We start from the raw sequence: 24,053 nt of genomic DNA on the forward strand, positions 1-24,053 counted from the left end.
CCTGACCTGCATACAGGTTTCTCAAGAGGCAGGTCAGGTGGCCTGGTATTCCCATCTCTTTCAGAATTTTCCAGTTTATTGTGATCCACACATCTGTTTATTAGGTAAATGCAAAAGTAATTGTGGTTTAGCATTGTTGAACTTTGCCATTTCATACTGGAATACATTCTTAAATAAATGTGGTTATATTATACATCATTTTAATGTTCAGTTCTCCTATTTTTTTGGCTAATGACTTACTACTTGGTGTGTATTTCATCTTTATTTCAGACTAGGAAATTATGTTAGACAAAAAGCAAATTCAAGCAATTTTCTTACTCGAGCTCAAACTGGGTTGTAAAGCAGCAGAGACAGCTCTCAACATCAACAACAAACGCATTTGTTCTAGGAACTGCTAAAGAACGTACAGTGCAGCGGTGGTTCAAGAAGTTTTGCAAAGGAGACAAGAGCCGTGAAGATGAAGTGTATAGTGACCAGCCATCAGAAGTTGGCAACGACCAACTGAGAACATCATCAAAGCTGATCCTCTTATAACTACACAAGACGTTGCCAAAGAACTCATCACTGACTATTCTCCAGTCATTCAGCATTTGAAGTAAATTGGAAAGGTGAAAAAGGTCAGTACGTAGGTGCCTCACAAGCTGACTGCAAATCAAAAAAATCATTTCGAAGTGTCGTCTTCTCTTGTTCTATGCAACAACAGACCATTTCTCAATCTGACTGTGATATGCGATGAAAAATGGGTTCTATACAACAGGCAACAACCAGCTCAGTGGCTGGACTGAGGAGAAGCTTCAAAGCACTTCCCAAAGCCAAACTTGCACCAAAAAAGGGTCATGGTCACTGTTCAGTGCTCTGCTGTTGGTCTGATCCACTACAGCTTTCTGAATCCCAGCAAAATCATTACATCTGAGAAGCATGCTCAGCAAATCGATGAGATGCATCGAAAACTGCAACACATATAGCCAGCACTGGTCAAAAGAACACAACTCTTCTCCACCACAACGCCCTTCACACAACCCATGCTTCAGACGTTGAACAAACTGGGCTAGGAAACTGTGTCTCATCCTCCATATTCACCTGATCTCTCACCAACCAACTACCACTTCCCCAAACATCTTGACAACTCTTGACAAACATCTTGACAACTCTTGACAAACATCTTGACAACAGGGAAAACGCTTCCACAACCAACAGGAGACAGAAAATGTTTTTCCAGAGTTCACTGAATCCCAAGGCATGGGTTTTTATGCTACAAGAATAAACAAATTTACTTCTCATTAGCAAAAGCATGTTGATTGTAATGGTTCCTATTTTGATTAATAAAGATGTGTTTGAGCCTAGCTATATTTCTTGGGCTCCAAAATCACTGCAGATGGTGACTGCAGCCATGAAATCAAAAGACACTTGCTCCTTGGAAGAAAAGCTATGACCAACCTAGACAGCATATTAAAAAGCAGAGACATGACTCTGTGACAAAGGTCCATGTAGTCAAAGCTATGGTTTTTCCAGTAGTCATGTATGGATGTGAGAGTTGGACCGTAAGTAAAGCTGAGTGCCGAAGAATTGATGGTTTTGAACTGTGGGGTTGGAGAAGACTCTTGAGAGTCCCTTGAATTGCAAGGAGATCCAACCAGTCCATCCTAAAGGAAATCAATCTGAATATTCATTGGAAGGACTGATGCTGAAGCCAAAGTTCCAATACTTTGGCCACCGGATGCGAAGAGCTGACTCACTGGAAAAGACCCTGATGATGGGAAAGACTGAGGGCAGGAGGAGAAGGGGACGACAGAGGGTCAGATGGTGGGATGGCATCACCGACTCGATGGACAAGAGTTTGAGCAAGCTCCAAGAGTTGGTGGTGGGCAGGAAGCCTGACGAATTTTAAGTCCAGGGGGCCGCAAAGACTGAGTGAGTGAACTGAACTGATAATGATTTAAGATTCACAGTCCAAAACTGCAATTTCACTTGCACCAACCTAATACAATCAATTTTTAGCACCTCGAAATTTACAGAAAAAATTTCAAAATTCCAGTTTAAGGCACTATCTTACCTCTGTCCTTTCACATCCTGCTCCTTCTCCCATGCAGCCCAGCACAGCCATCAAATGGAGCTACTAACAGCTCCCAAACCATATCCACGTGCTACTTAGGCCTAATTGCCTACACATTCTACCTCTTCTCACCACACCCTAACCAGACTCACTCTGGCTAACTTTTCCTACTCATTCTTCAGGATCTGTGCCACTTCCTCAAAACTAACTGAGATATATGGCCCTTCAACTGGGCACCACCACACCTCTTTCTCCACTGCGAGGTCTCTGTCACTAAACTTTCAGCCCCTAGAGGGCAAGATCTGTGTCTTGTCTTTACATCTCCAGTTGCAGACCACAGAACCTGAACATCATAGGTATAGATGTTTTGTTTTGTTTTGTTTTTGCATTTAGTCTTGTTTATATCTAAACTTGTTTAAAGCTAATCTGTGCTGTGTGCTCACTTGGTCACATTTGACTTTGTGACCCAACGGACTGTAACCCACCAGGCTCCTCTGTCAATGGAATCTTCCAGGCAAGAAGACAGGAGTGGGTTGCCATTTCTTCCTCTAGAAAAATCTAATCTAGCCTTGCTTAAATCTAAATTGCTATTTTATCATTAACAAGGTTATATGACTATTTATTTATTTAGTCTTTTGAATTTTGATTTCCATAAATATAAAAAAATAAACAAGAAAAATACTAATGTGCTACTTCCAAGATGTGTTGAGAATCAAAGAAAATAATGTGTAAGTTCTTTGAAAAATGTCAATTATTACACATGTACATGCAAATAGTAAACTCCTTTCTGAATTAACTGTCTAATACCTCAGAAAAACTTTTTAACATTATTAAAGGCATTCTTTGTCAACTAAAGAAATTGGGGAAAATGGTTCCACATTATGGGCAAACCTTTCACTATAATGAACAGAATCACATGTAATATCTTTCTCCAAACTGCATCAAAGAACTCTGGAAATATTTCAGCATTCAAAGAAATAAACTTTGTAAGTATTATATGAAAAAAGAAAATCTGAAGAGTTTTTGCATTAAAATAATTTCCTCTTTTCATAAAAGGATATTTAATGTATCCAAAAGTTAAAAGTATGAACAGTGATCAAAAGTCATGCTTAACAGCAGACAGGATCAATAAAATTGAGTTCCTTAGCTATTCTTTTAAAGAATTCCCAAAGCCTCAAAGGTTATGAGTGTTACAAAGTACTCTTTGTACTGAATCAAATGTCAAAACATTCAGCTAGTTTTTATATTTCCATATTTCATGTAGCACTTTTTCGAAACCTCTTAAATAACAGACTACAAATTTTAATAGTCTTCTAAAATAAATCCAGTCTCTACTAGAAACCTAGAAAATACCTGCTAGTAAAAAAACCAATCAGATTTTTTTCTCCTTAAAACTTAAGTTTAGTATACTTTGGGCCCCACTGGGGAAACTGCTACCTATTTGATTTATATAATTTCACCATCAGTGTATTTGGATTGGACAGTATGTGAAATTTTTTACCTTTAAAATAAGCAAGCTTCATTTTCTTCACTAATAAAATAAGAAAAAGCAAGTCACCAGAAAAATAACCATTACTCCAAACTCGCTCCAACTATCGTAACAGACTTACATATTACCTGAAATCTGTAATACAGCTGGTAGGAATATTTTGATTTATTCTTTTTTAAATGAGCAATGAATTCAACTGGTTTTAAATTCAAGGAAGTTCAAAAGGGTTTAGAAAATTCACCTTTCATTCCTTCCTTACTGAACAAACCAACACTTAATTCCTTTATAACCTTCCAGAAGACTTTTACTTACATACAAGTAAATAAGAGTCCTATTTATAACCAGTGGGAACTTGGTGTATAATACAGGGAGCTCAACATGGTGCTCTGTGACAACCTAGAGGGGTGAGAAGGGGTGGGAGGGAAGTTCAAGAGGGAGGGGACACATGTATACCCATGACTGATTCATGCTGATGTAGGACAGAAACCAACACAACATTCTAAAGCAATTATCTTCCAATTAAAAATAAATTTTTAAAAATCCCACTCACATTCTTTTTCACATAAATGCTAACTTACAATTATACTGGATCTGCGCTTTTCCTAACAATGTATCTTGGAGACTGTTTCCTTCTAGTGGTTCTCAAACATCTGGATGTCAGGAATCCTTTATACTCTTAAAAAGTAACTGAATATTCTAAAAGTATTTATAATGCAGGTTACAGCTATTAATAATTACCATGTTAGAAATTAAAACTGGATTTTAAAACTATGTATTAATATATTATAAAATAACAATAATAAAAATTGCATTTTAACAATTTTAATGTTAAAATACAGATAAATACTTTATAAACTAACTTAATATATAAATAACTACATTTTCCCCAAAAAAATTAGTAAGAAGAGTGGTATCACTACAAAACATCAAAAAAATTAATACCACCACCTATCTCATTAGAAAAGTCTTTTTAAGGATTGGGATATTATCAAAGTCATCATGACAGATACAGGTTTTCCAAAATTCTGATTTTCACTACAACGCTCGAGTTTTACCACTGGCAAACAAACAGCATCAGTTGTTTTTCTTTAGGTGACACAGATCTTTCCTTTTCCAGAAAATGTCCATTAAACAGCAGTCTAAACAACCATGAGGCTTCCCAGGTGGCTCAGACAGTAAAGAATCTGCCTGCAAAGCGGGAGATGGGGGTTCAGTTCCTGGGGCAGGAAGATCCACTGGAGAAGGGAATGGCTACCCACTGCAGTATTCTTGCCTGGAGAACTCCATGGACAGAGGGGCCTGGTGGGCTACAGTCCACGGGGTCGCAGAGTTGGCCATGACTGTCAAACACTTTACTTCACTTTCACGAAATAACCATAGTTTGTCATTCTTTCAAATAATGTTTTAAAGGGGAAAACACTACCTAAACAGCTGGTTTAGCTCAAAACTCATATAACTACAAGTGTTATTTCTCAAAACAATCACTCCTACTTTAGTATACAAGGCTTCCCATTTCTTCACAAAGAACATTCTTTTAAGTATATTCAAAGTCACAGTTTAATAAAATTAAGACTTCACTGTTTCATCTTGGACATTAAATGAAATGCTTCTGTTTTTTGCTATGAGTGTCAAGAAATGAAGATTCAAGCTAAGACAGCAGCAGTTTTACCCACCATTGCTTCTGCACCACCAGACCAAATATCAATATAGTGAAAAGGAAAAATTAGATCTTAGCAGAATTAGAAAAACTCTTGATTTTACAGACCCCCTGAAAAGATTTCAGTGACCCTCAGAGGTCCTCACACCACTTTTTAAAGAAATCTATTCTTGTAAGTATGGTGTTTGAATGTACTATTCATTTAATCAGTCCCCATTGATAGCTTATTGCTTATCTGTTACCACCACACAAAGTTGAAATTAATTACTTCACACAGATGCTATTCTGTAAAGTAGTCTTAAGAAAATTTAAGTTTAAAAAAAAGGTAGAACTAGATAATCAAATATTATCATATAAAAACAAAATAATTTTGACACTTTTATAGAACAAAGCTGCTAAATATTATATATAAACACATATATTTACTAAGTATATTCCTTAGTTATCTTTAATTTTGAAAGCTAGATAAGAAAGTCTGCTCAGTTACTCTAATTAGATGTATATTAATTTTTAGAACGGCATGACTTGTTTAAATAATTTTACTAGCCAATAGAGGGCTTCTCCTATGGCTCAGCAGGTAGAGAGTCTGCCCTCCAATGCAGGCGACCAGACTTGGGTTCAATGCCTGGGTCGGGAAGATACCATGGAAGAGGAAATGGCAACCCAGTCCAGTGTGCCTGCCTGGAGCATGCCATGGACGGAGAAGCCTCACAGGCCTCAGTCCAAAGGGTCACAGAGTTGAGCACACAAGCACTAGAAGCCAACAGACAAATATACTGCCATCTAGGTCAGTGCTGCCCAACAGAATGTCCTGTGATGATGGAAATGGCCCATATCAGTAATGTCCAATGTGGCAGCCCCTGGCCATGTGTGACTACTAAGCACTTGACATGAATTAAGTAAAACCAAGAAACTGAGTTTTTACATCCTTTTAAGTTATATGTGACTAGTGGCAACCAAACTGGATACTGCAGATGTAAAACGTAAGTTCCATAACTTCATAATTATATCCCTCCTAGCCACGCCCTGTCCCCATCCCACCAAAATGAAACATACACACAAATAAAATTTAAGACTATCTGCTTTTATGTTCATAAACAACGTTCAGTTCAGTTCAGTTCAGTGTGCGACTCTTTGTGACCTCGTGAACCACAGCATACCAGGCCTCCCTGTCCGTCACCAACTCCCGGAGTCCACCCAAACTCATGTCTGTTGAGTCGGTGATGCCATCCAACCATCTCATCCTCTGTCATCCCCTTCTCCTCCTGCCCTCAATCTTTCCCAGCATCAGGGTCTTTTCAAATGAGTCAGCTCTTCACATCCAGTGGCCAAAGTATTGGAGCTTCGGCTTCAGCATCAGTCCCTCCAATGAACACCCAGGACTGATCTCCTTTAGGATGGACTGGTTGGATCTCCTTGCAGTCCAAGGGACTCTCAAGAGTCTTCTCCAACACCACAGTTCAAAAGCATCAACTTTTTGGCACTCAGCTTTCTTTATTGTCCAACTCTCTCATCCATACATGACCACTGGAAAGACCATAGCCTTGACTAGACGGACCTTTGTTGGCAAAGTAATGTTTCTGCTTTTTAATATGCTGTCTAGGTTGGTCATAACTTTCCTTCCAAGGAGTAAGCATCTTTTAATTTCATGGCTGCAATCACCATCTGCAGTGATTTTGGAGTCCAGAAAAATAAATCAGCCACTGTTACCACTGTTTCCCCATCTATTTGCCATGAAGTGATGGGACCAGATGCCGTGATCTTAGTTTCCTGAACGTTGAGCTTTATGCCAACTTTTTCACTCTCCTCCTTCACTTTCATCAAGAGGCTTTTTAGTTCCTCTTCACTTTCTGCCATAAGGGTGGTGTCATCCACATATCTGAGGTTACTGATATTTCTCCCGGCAATCTGGATTCTAGCTTATGCTTCTTCCAGCCCAGCGTTTCTCATGATGTACTCTGCATATAAGTTAAATAAGCAGGGTGACAATATACCGCCTTGATGTACTCCTTTTCCTATTTGGAACCAGTCTGTTGTTCCATGTCCAGTTCTAACTGTTGCTTCCTGACCTGCATACAGGTTTCTCAAGAGACAGGTCAGGTGGTCTGGTATTCCCATCTCTTTCAGAATTTTCCAGTTTACTGTGATCCACACAGTCAAAGGCTTTGGCATCGTCAATAAAGCAGAAATAGACGTTTTTCTGGAACTCTCTTGCTTTTTCGATGATCCAGCGGATGTTGGCAATTTGATCTCTGGTTCCTCTGCCTTTTCTGAAACCAGCTTGAACATCTGGAAGCTCACAGCTCACGTATTGCTGAAGCCTGGCTTGGAGAATTTTAAGCATTACTTTACTAGCGTGTTGAGATGAATACAATTGTGCGGTAGTTTGAGCATTCTTTGGCATTGCCTTTCTTTGGGATTGGAATGAAAACTGACCTTTTCCAGTCCTGTGAAATAGCTCAACTGGAATTCCATCAACTCTACTAGCTTTGTTCGTAGTGATGTTTCCTAAGGCCCACTTGACTTCACATTCTTCAAATAAACAGCTTTCGTATGTTATAATGAAATAGGCAGGTAGAAAGGAAGGAAAGGAAGACTCTAATAAACCTAACAAGGCCACTAACACATGTTTGTTGGAAGTAATACATATTCATTGAAATTTTTAAAAATCAAAAATGCAATTATAGAAAAATAACCGCTACCAAGAATGGTAGATAACTACCATCAACATTTTCTTCTGTTCTTCTGTGTGTGTTTTTACGGAATGATTTTGTAATCTGGTATTATCACTCAGCTATATATACTCATCAGCACCTACCTCCCAGATCAAATATATCTCTACAATGTAATTATAATGACTGGCCCCACCAGTGTCTACTTCATCACTCCCTCTTCACTAGACACTTAAACCAAGCTCTGCTATTTGTATTATCCAGGTATGCATGGTACTCCTACTCCAGACTGGCACTGCAGTGGTGCAAATGTGTTGTGTGTCTTTAGCAACAATACAATCTTACATTTAAACCAAAAGGGCCACCACTCCTAGCTTGAGAGAGTCCGGGTTCAGGAATCACAGTACATTTCCCCAGGCTACCGCTCTCCTAAGTACCTGAAGGGTTTATTAATGATGCAGATTCCTTTGCCATACTTCAATCCAAAGTCCAGACTCAGAAACTCTCCAGAAGTGTGAATTTTTAATGAGAATTTCAGGGGATTCTTTAGACAGCTGGCCCAGCAGCTGTTAAGCACTTAGAAACCTCTACCTTCGAACACTTCAAAGGAAAGGAAGTGCTCCACGGGAAGGAAGTCTAAAGGAACCAAAGGAGGGTGGAACAGTAATTACCCAGCGACACAAGGCATTTACTGCATGACACAGGGACACTGCAGCTGCAAACTATACCGAAATCAGTAAAAATACGGTACACTAGCATTTAACATTAGCGTTAAGACTACAGGTGAATTGTTTTTTTTAACAACTTCTTGATTATCATTGAATTCAGTGATTATGAAGTTATTAAAGCCTAACAGTGAAGCTCTCACTTCACTTAGAATACAGAAAGCCACCAGAGAACACCAGCCCTGACCTGATGATGAGAAAGAGCTGGTCAACCTACAAAATCAATTTTTGGAGCTCATCAGAGACCTGAGGTCACTATATTTTACAACTGCAATGTCCAACCCCTCCTGATTCACACTAAGAACAGTCACAGTGCACTGCTCGAGAATCTGAGGCCTTCTTATCTATTGAAACCATAAAACTCAAATCCAACTCAACTACTATTATGACTGACTCAACTCCTCAAACTAAGAGCCCAACAGAAGAGTGGAAGGCCCATTAGTGAGCATAAATATTATTTATGTCAGTCTCTACTATTGTTTCCATACACACTGCCCAGCATTCAATTAGAAACACCCAAAAAAGGCGAGAAAACACACCCACTGTCACGAGTTAAATGGCCAACAGGCTCAGACACAGAGATGCACACAAGCTGAAACTATCTTACAGACTTTAAAATAACTATGATTAATATATGTAATGATCTAGAAGAAAAAGTTGGCAACATGCATAAAAAGATGGGGTTTTTAAAGTCAAACAAATGCTAAATATTTTCAAACAGTTCCTTCATAATCTTTTAATATTTATTCCTTATATTACCGAGCAGGACTTCAGCATTTTGGATGCCATACAAATGGACCTGAATGCTGTCTTAATGTTTTCTGAATCAAAAATTCGTTTTTCTCTTTTAAATCTGCTTCTATATGACTTACTTTAGCAAAAAAGAAGAGTGTAATATACTTTGTCTAACTAGCTTAATCCATGACTTTCCAGAACAGTTCCATGCTGCCATCAGCCAGATTTCTCAAGGCTCCAGAAGCAATGCTACACCTGAGACAGACAGAGGCCACATCAAAATGGAATTTCTTTTCAAATAGACAAATACATACCATCTGGTATTATATTCTCATCCATTCCCATTTCTACTGTGCAGATATTGTTTCCATAATAAAATATCCAAAAAAATGATAAGATATGTACAAGGTAAATGAGTCTCAGGAGCTATTAAGAATTATAATGTATATATTAGATGCTCCTAATATAAATTGTAAGGATGATTTTCTAATTAAAAACAACAACAATAAAAAATTAAACTCAGTCTAACAGACAGTGGAAGACATTTCTTGTTTAGGCCTCTTAACTTTCAAAGTCAACTGCTACTATTATTACTGTTACCATTATATGGAAATTTCTTTCTCACTTATTTCTTTAAAAAAAAAAAAAAGACCGTCTTTATTTCTCAAATACTATTTGAATCTGAACACTAAACAATTAAAATCAAGCCTCTGTATTCCTGAATTCCTTTAGCTTACCCACACAACAGTGAGATAAACCCAGGTTCTAATCTCAGTTTTTTAACTGACTGGTGGTGGTTTAGTCCGTAAGTTTTGTGACTGACTCTTGAGACCCCATGGACTGTAGCCCACCAGGCTACTCTGTCCCTGGGATTTCCCAGGCCAGGATACTGGAATGGGTTGCTCTTTCCTTCTCCAGGGGATCTTCCCAACCCAGGGATCGAACCCTGGTTTCCTGTGTTGCAGGTGGATTCTTTACCAACTGAGCTACCAGGGAACAACAAAGAGCAGTTACAAAAGGTTCAAGGATTACTTAATAGAAAAAATATCCAAAGAAGTCAGATGGACTCGGATGACTTCTCAATGTCTTATACCCCTCATCCCTTTGAACACTGAGCAAAAATGATCTGATCACTTCTCCATATTTGCTTATTTTTTGAAGGAAACTTTCTTCCTTATCTTTTTCAATTTAAGTACATAACTGTCTTAAACAAAAAGTTTACTTTAAAAAGAGTACAACTCATCAAGGTACTCTGTACACTCTGTACAACGGCAAATAGTTATTATTTAAGAGACTTGACTCTACTGCTCATCACAAATTCCATTTTTCAAGTTAACTCTTTTAACTGGAATAGATGGTTCTAGTAATCTCAGCTGTAAGGCAAGCATGTTTTTTTATCTTTATCAACTAGTAAGTGCTTTTACTGGATCTCTTTGGGGCCTGGTCCTACTAGGACAAATGAAAAGAAAACACAGACCTACCTTCAAAGGATGGTGGTAAACAACTTAGAACTATAGTCTGAATGCAAGCCTATAGACTGAACAAGGGTTAAGGCGTCTCATTGGCAAATTCCCTGAGATAAGAACAACTTTGCTATAACAACTACTTTAAGTTCTAATTTCTACTTAAAAATAGATCTCCAAATAACTTATTCGGAAAGACTTCCTGTGAAGAGTTACTTACCAGTTGGCAGTGACAGCTACCTTACTTGAAATCTATGCAGAAAGGGTAACAGACATTGTTCTTATTATCTAAAAATCTGTTAACCTTTAGTCGTAAAATATATGTATACACTTTGTAGTTCAACAGCTATAGAAATTACAGCCTCTGAAAAATATACAAAATTTCTTAGGACGATGTTCCTGACAACTAGTTGAATTATGCTGCCATCCACTGGACAAAACACAAATGGCAAAGCAATTCTTGGCTATGATTTTTAAACACAAAGATAATCAGGTTCCATTTGTTAGCAGTTTTAAGAGTAAAAGGATTTCAAACCCATGCAGTTCAGTTATCCAAATAGCAGCCAAGCAAAACAGAACCTTCTAAATGTTGTCAATTCAAGTGCTGATTTTATCAGTCAAAACACTACTCCCCAAACCTCAGTGACTCAACAGAACAGAGCTTAGATAAACAAACTGCGGCATAAACATTCAATGGAATGCTATCCAGCCAAAAAGAAGAATGAAGCATCGTGCTATAATCATGAATAAACCTTGAAAACATGATACGTTATTTATGAGAGATACAGAAGGCCATATATTAACTAATTCCATTTCTACGAAGAAAAGGCAAATCCACAAAGACAGAAAGTAGATTAGTTACACTGCCAGTGGCTGAGAGTGGAGATGACGGACTGGCTACTAATAAGCACTGGCTTCTTTCTGGGGTGAATAAAATGTTCTGACAATAGTGGTGATGTTGCACAACTTTGCGTCTGCACTAAAACCCACTGAGTTGTAAATTTCAAAAAGGTGAATGTCAGGGTATGTGAATTGTATCTCAATAAACATATAATAGATTTTTTTACTGTGTTTAAAAAAGGAAAAAAATACATATAGCACACCTTCCTTTCTCCCTTGTTTCATGCCCATCTTGAGTATAGCTCCATGCTATACTCACTTAGGGACCCAGGAGGCTTTACCATCTAAAGCACTGGGCAGAGAAAGGGAAACATGGAAAATTGCACTGCCGATCTTAAAGGCTTCAGATCTTTGGGGGGTGCACACCTCACTGAACCCACTTTCTCTTACAATTCACAAGCCAATGCACTTGGCCAAGTCTAACTTCAACAGGATTGAGAAATATACTCTTGATTGGGAACATGTGGTTAACAGCATCAAGACCAGCATATTTACCTAATAAATTGTTGTTGCTGTTTAGTCAGTAAGCTGTATCTAACTCTTGTGCGACCCCATGGACTGTAGCCCGCCAGGCTCTTCTCTCCATGGAATTTTCCAGGAAAGAACACTGGAGTGGGTTGCCATTTCCTTCTCCAGGGGATCTTCCAGACGAGGGATTGAACCCACATCTCCTGCACTGACAGGCAGATTCTTTACCACTGAGCCACCAAGAAAATCCTACCTAACGAGTACTTAGTTCAAGACCACAACAGGCCAGGGAAAACAAAGTAAGTTAGGATCCTTGCCCTTAAGAAGCTCCCAGTACTGCAAAGGTGACTTCCTGCTGGTAACTAAATATATGCCAAGTGCTAAACTAAGGACTCTAGCAGCAACACAAAGTGCTAGCGCAGCAAAGTACAGAGTGATCAGTGAAGCCTACCAGTAATAGAGAAGTTAAAAGCTGGGCAAACCCTAACAAGGGGACAAGCAGAATGCCCCCTCTGCAGAAAGGGAAAGGAGGAAACAAACAGTGGCAAAAGGAACTAAGAAAATACACAAAGATAAAAAGACAACCCCCTCCCCACCACCACCATTTAAATTTTAAAAGCAAAATACTCTTACACGATCTTCCTGAGTTCAGGTGTAAAGAGTTTTGAAATTCTTGTTAAGCAGGATGGTCTTTGTTCTTTGGACAAATGAAGCAAAAGGTTAAGAAAATGAATGACATGGTAAGTCTAAAAAATAAACAAAATGGATAGAGGGAAGGTGCAAGGTCAAGATATGAACCAGAAATCTTTTTCTGTTGTTTGAGCAAGTATGAATGAGGACCTAAATAAACTAGGGACATGGCAGGGAATAAATTTGAGACATTTTACAAGGGAGGAAAATCAGCAAGACTTGTGACCCGTGTCAAATCTCTATCATGCTACTCATCACACTCCAGTATATGAAAATGACCATCACACTTTTTCCCTGAACAGTCCAAAGAATAAACCCATCTTACTCATCACTATATCCTCTGCATCCAGCACAATGCCTGGCATATGGACACTAAATGTTAGCTGAGCTAAATATTCAAAAACCACTCTCATCTTCCCTCCCACTCCCACTTCTAACAATTCCCCTGAAGCCAAAATGATCTTCAAATCCTCTCATCCTACCTCTCTGCCAACTTACTGTCTTATTTGTCCTGCCTCTTTCATCTGTGCAATGTGCCCCAGACATCTCTTTCTCCCTTTTGATTGACAACAGGTTCACAATTTTTCACCCAAGATTCCTGGGACTATAAGTGTGCTACAATTCAGAGCTTTTCAGATTTAGAAGGTACTATGGTACATATACCATATACTCTGTAAAATATTCAGTAGAGAATGAGAATATCAACCCATTGATATTTCTGGGAGAAAACATATGTAGGTTCCCACTGAGTTCCCTCCTCACATGAGTTTTAACCAAGTTTTACTGCAAATGAGTTTTGGCACCAAACTTAGAGGGGGGAAAAAATCCATTTTCAAAGCTTCTTTTTATATTTTGGAATTACAGACAAGGGACTGTGGACCTATGTATATTCAGAGATACGTAATTCATATCTCTGTTTTCCTTCACTCCTACTGACTCTCCAAGTTTTCACCTAGGGACATTTTTCTTCTATCTGAAGAACACTCCAGTATTTCCTCAAAAGGAGAAACTACTGGTGATGAATTCTCCCAATTCTTGTCTAAAAGTGTATTTCATCATTTCTCTCTGTTTCATGATCACCTCATCTCCTAATATAACCAGGTATTTCTGAATGAACATCAGACACTGTTTATGAAAAATTATGCAAACAATTTGATGCCTAGGATAATGATCTTGCTCTAGAGAGAATTTACTTTTGCTTCTGGTAAGCCACTAGAGGAACTAGCAAATCCAGACCATCTTCATTCCATCAGGAATCAAATGCCAGCTACCATGACAGTTCTAACTGACCATTGTTACTATACCTAGGATGTGATCCTTTAGGTTTGGTGGGACCTGAACCCCAATTTTTATCACCCTACCCCCATAAACTCATCAAAGCTTTATAAAATTTCTTCGCCTATGACACTACTCTTCCCAAATAAACAGGCACCCCCAGTAGAGAAATGGCTCAAATGCTAGCCTCCCCTCTCTAGATTTCCTTCTTTTCCCAGATCTTGGTCCTATAATTCTTCACTTTTTAATTAGCTTCTTGGACTGTTCTTTTTTTTTTTTTTTAAACATTTTTGGGTTTTGGCCATGCCATGAAGCATGTGGGATCTTAGTTCCCTGACCAGGGATCAAACCCGTGCCCCCTGCAGTGGAAGGGTGGAATCTTAACCACTGGGCACCAGGAAGTCCCCATCCCTGGTCCATTTTTAGAGCTGCTCTCAGCTGTAGGGTTGGTCTAAAATTATCCAGTCTCATCAATCATATGTCTATGACTGCACCTACTAGAGTACCTTGCACACTTGCATAGGAAACGGCAAGCTATAGTAGGTTCCCCACTAGGGATCCCTACAACCAACCAACCAGCTCAGTTATTTTATACTGGCTAAAAATCAACAGGGATTAAGAAAAACAAATGGGACTCTTTGATGTTTTTGAATAAGAAAGTATGCCCATCAAATATTAGCATTTTTAGAAGATTCAGTTCAGTTCAGATGCTCAGTCGTGTCTGCCTCTTTGTGACCCCATGGACTGCAGCATGCCAGGCTTCCCTGTCCATCACCAACTCTTGGAGTTTGCTCAAACTCATGTCCATCAAGTCGGTGATGCTATCCAACCATCTCATCCTCTGTTGTCCCCTTCTCCTCCTCCCTTCAATCTTTCCCAGCATCAGCGTCTTTTCCAATGGGTCAGTTCTTCGCATCAGATGGCCAAAGTATTGGAGCTTCAGCTTCAGTATCAAGATTAGTCAGTCAAAAAAAAAAACAGACTGGAGAAAGGAAGACCAGTGAGGAGAGCCCTGCACTAGGGTAGGCACTAGCCAACAGTGACAAGGATAGAGATGACAGCAGCGGGAATAAAAGGGGACAGAAACAGGTCAAACGACTGTATTCCATCAACCCTGACTATCACCTGGAAATAAGAGGTAGGGGAGAAAAAAGGAGTCACAGGTGAATATGAAATAACAAGCCTGAAAGTAAAACTGATTTGAGAGAAAAGGAATTTCAATTTATACATGAAGTATCCAAAAGGAGAAATTCAAGTTGAAATGTCTCATAGGCATTTGGAAAAGCTAGTTTGAGTCCTCACTTAAAGTATAATGATTGCTACAAGTTTCAACAGAATTTTCTAAAACTAACCAGAAAGAATATCATTTACTAAACTAATAAACCAATTTTGGTATATCAAAAAATCAGAACTGTAAATTCACATTTTGAGGCTTTGGAGACATGGGTAAAAAAATAGAATAGAGATGTTCACTACCATATTTAAAAACAGAGAAGTGAAGCACAAGTTCGGGAGAATGACTTAAAAAAAACCAAATGCAAAATATGTCACAGCTCAAACAATCTCATAGTTTCAGTAAAAAAAAAAAAAAAAAAGTGTAGATACACACACAAGAAAAATACAATAGTAAATAGAATACTAAGTAGGTTTAGCTATGAAAGTGATTTAATAAATTTAACAACAAAAAAGTTTTTAAGTTACCAAAGTGGTCAAAAGTCATTGTTTCCAAAATGGAAACAAAAAATGCATTTTTTCAAGAACAAGCAAGTTAAATTATGCTGTTATATTAAAACATTTAGGTTCAACAAATTAAAAGAATCTTTTAAAATGTCTAAAACCAATATTCTCTAGTTTTTAACTCAATAACTGGGGAACATGAAACATTATTTCATATACTCTTCAGTCCCTTCAATACAATATGGCTTTTGATAGAAATAAATAAATCATTCTGACTTATGTAAACTATACACACACCAGTAGTTATTTTAAGATGCTCTTGAAAGATAAGAGGCTGATGCCCTAAAGGTTCAATTCACTGATTATATTAACCCCAACACTAAATTTCTGATTTGTCTGCCAAATGCAAGTCACCCCACGCTTCTGTTTTAGCTCATAATAACATTATTTCACTATTAAATTCAGAGCTGCAAACAAAACATTCCACCCAAATGAAACTCTTCTGGCTCAAGGGGCCTGAGCATACTCTCAGGTTCTGTCCCGAATGAAAACTGTCCTTAAGGTCTCTATAAAGTAGAGATTACACTACAATTATGCCACACACCTGCAACACTGAATAAATTAATATACTGGATTAAGTGAAAAATGAATAAATTAATAAAATGCCTACACAATTAGTTAGGACTTCCCAGGTGGCTCAGTGGTAAAGAATCCGCCTGCCAACGCAGGAGACGTGGGTTTGATCTCTGGTCTGGGAAGATCCCCTGGAGAAGTAAAGGGCAACCCACTCCAGTGTTCTTGCCTGGGAAAGCTCATAGACAGAGGAGCCTGGTAGGCTATAATCCACGAGGTCACAAAGAGCTGGACACGACTTAAGAGACTGAACAACAGGCATCCAGGGACACAAAGATTAGTGGTCACTAATTATGCTACTCTTCCCACTGGTCAAATGTGATGCTGAACATTCACTTGACAAACATTTGATGAGCTGTAACTGTGCCAGGCACTACGGATAAAAAGACAAACAAGACAGAGTCCCTGCCCTCTAAGGAGGAAGGAGCTGTGAGGCATCCAGATGTGGACACAGAAACAATACAGAGTTGTTATTGCCAAGATGCTATGAGTACACAGAAGAAAAAGTTCCAATGGCGTTTTGTTTGTCTGAGGGAAATGTGAGGGTGCCGGGAAGATTTTACACAGGTGGACACTAATGAGTTTAAGCCTGAGAAAAGAATGAAGCAGCACTGGCCAGGTAGTAAGCAAAGAAAAAGTATCTTAGACTTGAGAGTAAAGGAACCAGATATTTCGGTAAAGCCACTTCATTTTAACACTGAGAAAACTTGCAAGATGATATCAGCATGCTTAATCAAGAGGCAAATAGCTGCTGAGGGGCAAAAGTTGAGACCAGAGCCCAGGTCCCCATATTTTTATCCACTTCACCCTGCTATTTAATAATGGTTTGACTTAACAATTTTACAACAGAGATCATTTCAAAGTAAGATTTTTCATAGTCCCATGTTGCTGAATTCAAAGTAGGATATGCATTGATTCTAAAAATAAACTAAGTTTCCTGGTTTTACATAGTATATTATCTACATATTTATCAATATGGCTTTTAAAGTATTAGCTATCACCTAATATTAGCTCTGAAGAAGGAAATGGCAACCCACTCCAGTACTCTTGCCTGGAAAATCCCATGGACAGAGGAGCCTTGTAGGCTACAGTCCAGGGGGTCGCAAAGAGTCGGACACGACTGAGCGACTCCACTTCACTTCACTTCAATATTAGCTCACAAGAGCTATCACCGCTGTCTACATTTTAATTTTATAAGAATTATCCCTATATTAATATAAACCAAAAATTCTTTAGTTACCTAACATGCCATATTAGTAATGGTAGAGAAAACAGGCATTCTGATACACACTGAAGCTGAGGGGGCACGTAACTTGGCACAACTTTTGTGAACCACAAAATATGCACAAAGTACATGAGATGGCAGGCAGACCTCAGAAATACTATAGGTTCACTGCAGACCACCGCAATAAAGGAGATGCCAATAAATCGAGTCACACGTATTTTTAGTTTTCCAGTGCTATAGTCTATTAAGTGTATAATAGCATTATGTCTAAAAAAAAAACCAATCAATGTACATACTTTAGTTTAAAAATACTTTACTGCTAAAAAATTCTAAACATCATCTGAACCTTCAGCAACCTGAAGTAATAATATCACTGATCACAAATCACCATAACAAATATAATAATAATGAGAAAGCTTGAAATATTGCAACAATTGCCAAAATGTGCCACAGAGACACTCAGCAAACAGATGTCGTTGGGAAAATGACATCAGTAGACTTGCTCGGCTGGCGGTTGCTACACACCTTCAATTTGTAACAAATGCAGCGCCTGTGAACTGCAATAAAGCAAAGCACAATGAAACTCACAAGAGTGACTGTCCACTGCAGCACTGTTAGCGACAGCCAAAGACTGGAAGCAACCTAAATATTCACTGGTTAAAAGTGGTTAAATAAACTGAGGAACATCCACAAAGCAAGGTACACTGAACTATGGTGCATTTGTGATAAAGAATAAAGGAGCTCTACACACAGTCAGAGATCACGCTCCAAAACAGCAGAAACTCACTCTGAACTTCAGTGACTCACAGGCATTAGTTCCCTGTACAGTCCATCCTGGGCAAGTAACAGGTTACCTTTGGGTTACCAATAACTGATCAAGCAAATTTATGCCAGAAACTGTAGCCAAGTTAGACAGAGCATGATAATACTATACTACAAGGCCCTCTACCTTTAAAAATATTTTACAGTAATATTCTAACTAAGAATGAAAAGTCTTACACTGCTTACAAAATTAAGTACCAGAAAAATCTACTCAAGCAGAAACTGCGATACGACAAATAGCTTTGGCAAATCAGAACTCTATCAGTCAAATTAAGGACACACCTGAAGTCAGAGCACACGTATAAAATGTATCATAAAATCTCCAATTCACATTTCAAAGGGACTCTTATAAGCAGACAAGTAATATATTTTATCCTTATAATGTGAACTGAAAGGTTTGCTTTCTGTTTTAGAAGACTATTTAACATTATTTCAATAATAGCAAAAGAGTACTAATAAAACGATCCTTTTTGAGATGAGTTCTTCGCTGATCTAATGAAATCTCTGGTATATCCTACACCCAGAAGACCACCTAGATTTCAGGTTAAAAACAAGATCAAACTCAGATTTCTACTAGAAAAATTTTCATTATCCAAGATATAATCAATATTCATAAACATTCATTCACTTTTACTCAGTAAGTGATGCCTAGTGTGTATCAGACACTGGGCAAGGTACTAACAGCGCAATAATGAAGAAGACAGACATGCACCTCTGCTCTCTCAGGACACGGTACTGGGCCAGGGGGTGTGGGGAGAGGGGACAGCTAAACCAGAAATTACAATACACAATGAACTACCATGACATATTCAGTATTAGAGAAGCACAGATAAGGGGTTCCCAAACCCAGACTTGGGGAACAAGGTATCAGAGAATGTTTTCCAAAACAAATGATGTCTGAGTTGCAGCTTGAATGTTAAGTTCACAATGACTGACAAAATAAAGAGGGCAGAGGAAAAGGAAGAATGTTTCAGGCAGTCAGCTTAACATGGCAAAAGTCAAGATGTGAGAGAGTACCTAAAGTGTTCATGGAACTGAAATAAGTTCAGGAACAGAAAGCCATTATGGCTGTTCAGTCGCTAAGTCATGTGTAACTCTGTGAACCCGTCAACAGCAGCCTGTCAGGCTTCCTCGTCCTTCACGATCTCCCGTAGTTTGCTCAAACTCATGTCCATTGAGTCAGTGATGCGATCCAACCATTTCATTCTAAACGCCATTAGGCTACAGAAATAAGCAGGAGTCCAGACAATGAAGGGCTTTCTAAATCCCATTAAGAAGCTTAGATGTTATTATAACAGGAATATGATTATCAGAGCTGTATTTTAGAAACAGTCACTCTAAAATGCAAGATTCTAGTTAGAAGTGTTAAAAGTAGAGGCACAGCACCAACTGAGATGAGCATTTTAGAACACACCTAAAAAGACGTAGCCTGGACTGGATGATGGAAAGTGGACAGGAGCCAAGACAGAAGTAGAACATAAATGGGATTTGGCAATAAATTGGACGTGGGGATTCAGAGAGGGTAGTGTCAAGAATTATTAAGCAAACCATCCAAAGCTTCAATGCACGGGTCTTAGGTTTTACCTGTAATTCATATACAATGCCTAATACTAAATATATTTGTTAAATGAATAAAGATTTTGTATTTACATGTATATGTATGGCTGAGTCCCTTCGCTATTCAACTGAAACTATCACACCACTGTTTGCTAATAAGCTATACCCCAATACAAAATAAAATGTTTAAGAAGACAAAAAAGACAGATTTTGCATTTAATGGCAAAAAAGATGACGAAAACAATTTATACCAACAACAGGAAGAAGATATATTTGGCTATGATAAATACAACTCTGGCTATAATTTTTAAAGAAAAAGCTACTTTTACTTAGTACAACAACTTTTTGGGGTAAACAAAAACTAAGACACCTCAGACCACAAGAGGCGTGAGGAACAATATCCAAATAGTAACCCAGCACTTGCTGGAAACTGGATATTTCAGAATTGCTGAAGCACGTCCTAACTGTGGGGTGGACCCTGGTGATCCACTGCTGAGGGACTTTTCTACACATCCTGTAATTTCTACACCACAACTAAAATGTGAACTGGCCCTGGAATAAAGACAGTACGTGACCTTCAAGCACTGGAAACTTTACTGAGGTGGGGAGGGCGAGAGTGCTATCAAGAAGCCAGCTGCTTCCTTAAACAAAGTATTTCTGCAACTTTGCCCAGATTTTACAGCTGAGATGATGTTCATCTGTAGAAAGTTGACCAATAAAATGCTAACTTCAGTTGTTAATATTAGCAAATATTAGAAACTGGTAGGCTAATAACGCTTCAAAGATAACAATAAAAAAAAAAAGTTCAGAAAAAATGAAAATATAAAATATACACACGTTCATAATACAAAAGTCACCAAAGACTGAGGTTAACAGAACAAATAAGGTTTTAAAGAAAAGAAATGCTGACATGGTTAATAAATAGAATTAAAGTTAGAAATACACATAATCTAAAAATGTCCACAGTTTTGTCAAATTTTCAAATTAATCTATTCCCAAGATGAGACAGTTTGAAGAAGCAAAAATCATTACAATCAGTTCTTTACCTGCAGCTCCTTTGAGACTCGTTCTAAGTGGTTAGTTATCTTTTTAATCAGATCACTGTACATCTGCTCCGAGTGCTGCTGGCACACACATTTATACACACAACTGTGGGGAGGAAGGCAGACAGAAAAATCAAGGGTGACACACTCCATCAGCCCAAGGGAGAGGCATCCCCTCAATACATAACCACTGGTGAATTAAGTCGGGCCTAACAAAGTGACCAATGCAACTCTTACACAAAAATGTACTCTGCCCCAGTCAGTGTTCAAATGGAACGGCCAGCACTGCCAGCTACAAAAATCTTTCTGAGGATCCTATTAACTACTTTATCAGTACTAGATAACCTAACACTGGGTAATAATCTGAGTTTGACAACTACTTAAAAGTCAGCTTCTTTCTTTGATATTAACGAACATCAAAATAAGGACGAGTGAGTGACACACAGCACAGTTTCTAACTCACAAGTGTTTGCAGTGCAACGTCTGTGATTCACTTGTGTAGAACAGCACAGTTGTCACTTCCTCCTCTTGTGACTGGGCTGATCTGACATCCCACCCCAGTCCTCAATAATGTGCTACCTTCACTTACCAGGAGCTGGGAAACAAAATCACCAAAGATAGGTAAACTTGTGTATCGTAAACATCAACAGAACAAGCCAGCACTTCCCCACAAGACTAAAAGGACAATGTTTTTTTTTAACCTTTTTCACTGACCTCTATAATTTCTGCATTGTGTTTGGTGGGGGTGGCAGGCTGAGGTAGGGTGAACAATACTTTGATTTGAAAACCAATTCTGAAGTAAGAAGTACAAATAAAAATCCCAATCCACAAGTGTGTAACATATAAATTACTTATAGAGCCTCACTATATGTATCATATATTATATGCATACATACTGTCATAATTCAACTTGCTGTGAACCTCAATATACCCTCTAAAATTCAAGCAAATAAAATCTTGACTTACCTGTATATCTGTTCATAGGATATGGGGATATAGTCACCAGGACTCTGAGTTAAAAGCTGATCTATGGCACCATCCAATTTTGGCCAGTATGTGCTCTTATAATCTTCAATAGTTATAACATTCATTACTAAAAGTAAAAAGTAAGATGAATATTACTATGTGCCACATATAAAATAAACACAAATCACAGCAGTTTTTTAAATTCCTCTCACTAATTTTACACTGACAATTTATCACCTAAATACAACTCAATTATTATTTCATTTCCAATTTCAAAAAGCCCCGTCTGATCTGGGAATTTAAGCAGCCATTAATTATGATTTTAAAAATCACTATACAAAAGAAAAACAAAAAATTACTATAAATCTACCTATCGTTAAAAATAACAAAACAAGCAATTCTCTCTGGTTCCCTTTGCAGTTTTCTGTGATGACTGGAGCATTCCTAACATGCACTGACCTTCAAATACACATTGTCCATGACATGACAAGATGGCCTATTCATGAACCGCAATAAAGTTCTAGGAAACTTAACTTCTAATCAATCTTTACAGAAACCCCTGGGAAAATCTACCTAAGGAAATGACTGTGGAGATTAAATTCCAAATGCTACAGTGCTAGAAACTTGCTAAGATTTTATGGCACCACCAGGAGCTCCTGGACATGACAATAGCTGTAATGTAGGCTCACGCGATCCCACCCTTTAGATAAGTCCAACAGAAAAATGTCGAGGAACTGCAGCCATAAGTTGAAGGCTTACCTCATTCCTAATGGCTGGCTCTTATTCCTCCAGGATGGGTTTAATAAAGCATTTATATAACAGCCTGTCCTAACTGTGAAATCCAGGGGTATAATGGGTACCTGACAGCACTGTAACGCTAATAGTGAAAAGAGCTACCCAAAGCACCTAAAATAACTTGCATTTTAGGAGTCTTGACAGGAGCTAACAACTACTAGATCAGCCATTTTACTATTGAGTTTACCAGAAACTTGGGAGCAGAAGGGTGATTTCCCCCAAGAGGACACAGCTCATCACTGGCAGTGGTACCAGGAAAAGCAAAGTCTTGATCTGGTATCTTTCTATCACATTAATGTTAGTCACTCAGTCATGTCGAACTCTGTGACCCCATGGACTGTAGCCCACCAGCATCCTCTGTCCATGGAATTCTCCAGGCAGGAATACTGGAGTGGGTTGCCATTCCCTCCTCTAGGGGATCTTTCCGATCCAGGGGTCAAACCCAGGTCTCCTGCATTGCAGGCAGATTCTTTATGGCCTGAGCCACCAGTCCATTTCCCAATTTTAGGTTCACTAAGGTTCAAGATGTTTCTCACATCTATGTGCCACATCTACTGTGTCTGTTCAAGATTTTCTTTAATTCACTTTTTTTTGTTGGCTTTAATATACTTAAAGGACACTTGAGTTAACTAGTGATTTGCACAACATGGAATATCTGCTAAGTGAAAGAATCAGACCAAAAAGGATATATATATATATATATATATATATATATATATATATATATATATAGTAAGACTCACTTATTTATAAAGGCAAAATTGTAGGGAGGAAAACAGATCAGCAGCTGCCAGAGACTAGAAGGTTGAAAGAGGGACTGTATACAAAGGGGAAGCAGGAGGAAACGTTTAAGACAATGGACTCTTTTGTATGGATACGTGGTAGCGGAAACACCACTCCGTGCATTTCTCAAAACCAAGAGGACTAATCCCTATAAAAAATACATTCACTGTATGGAAAAAAAAAAAATTCAACCAGGATGTAGTGGTAAAGATGGAGTGTAAACTGTGACAGATAAATCTAATTTACAAATGAATCACATAGCTGCCATTAAAAAAAGGGCTGAGGTGGGAGGGAATGGAGACCAAAGTAATGTTTTGACTACATATAAGGCTAAAGACAAAAAGAACTGTACATGCATGTGCACACACAGGCACGCACACAAAAGGCAGAAGGTGGCCAGATCGTGGAGGGCCTTATGAGCAGTG

At 38.4% G+C, this 24,053-nt stretch overlaps 1 protein-coding gene across 1 annotated transcript in view; it reads right to left on the reverse strand.

The window, feature by feature from the left end:
* CACUL1 (CDK2 associated cullin domain 1) overlaps positions 1 to 24,053 on the reverse strand; it is a 71,787-nt gene that overhangs the window by 25,849 nt on the left and 21,885 nt on the right. The window contains exons 2-3 of the mRNA XM_043925425.1: positions 22,051 to 22,177; positions 21,088 to 21,190 (exon numbers count right to left, since the gene is read on the reverse strand). Coding sequence (XP_043781360.1) covers positions 21,088 to 21,190; positions 22,051 to 22,177 — 230 coding nt within the window. The remainder of the gene's footprint in view (positions 1 to 21,087; positions 21,191 to 22,050; positions 22,178 to 24,053) is intronic.

The sequence above is a fragment of the Cervus elaphus genome, chromosome 15 (genome assembly GCF_910594005.1).
Source record: "Cervus elaphus chromosome 15, mCerEla1.1, whole genome shotgun sequence".
Lineage (NCBI taxonomy): Eukaryota > Metazoa > Chordata > Mammalia > Artiodactyla > Cervidae > Cervus > Cervus elaphus.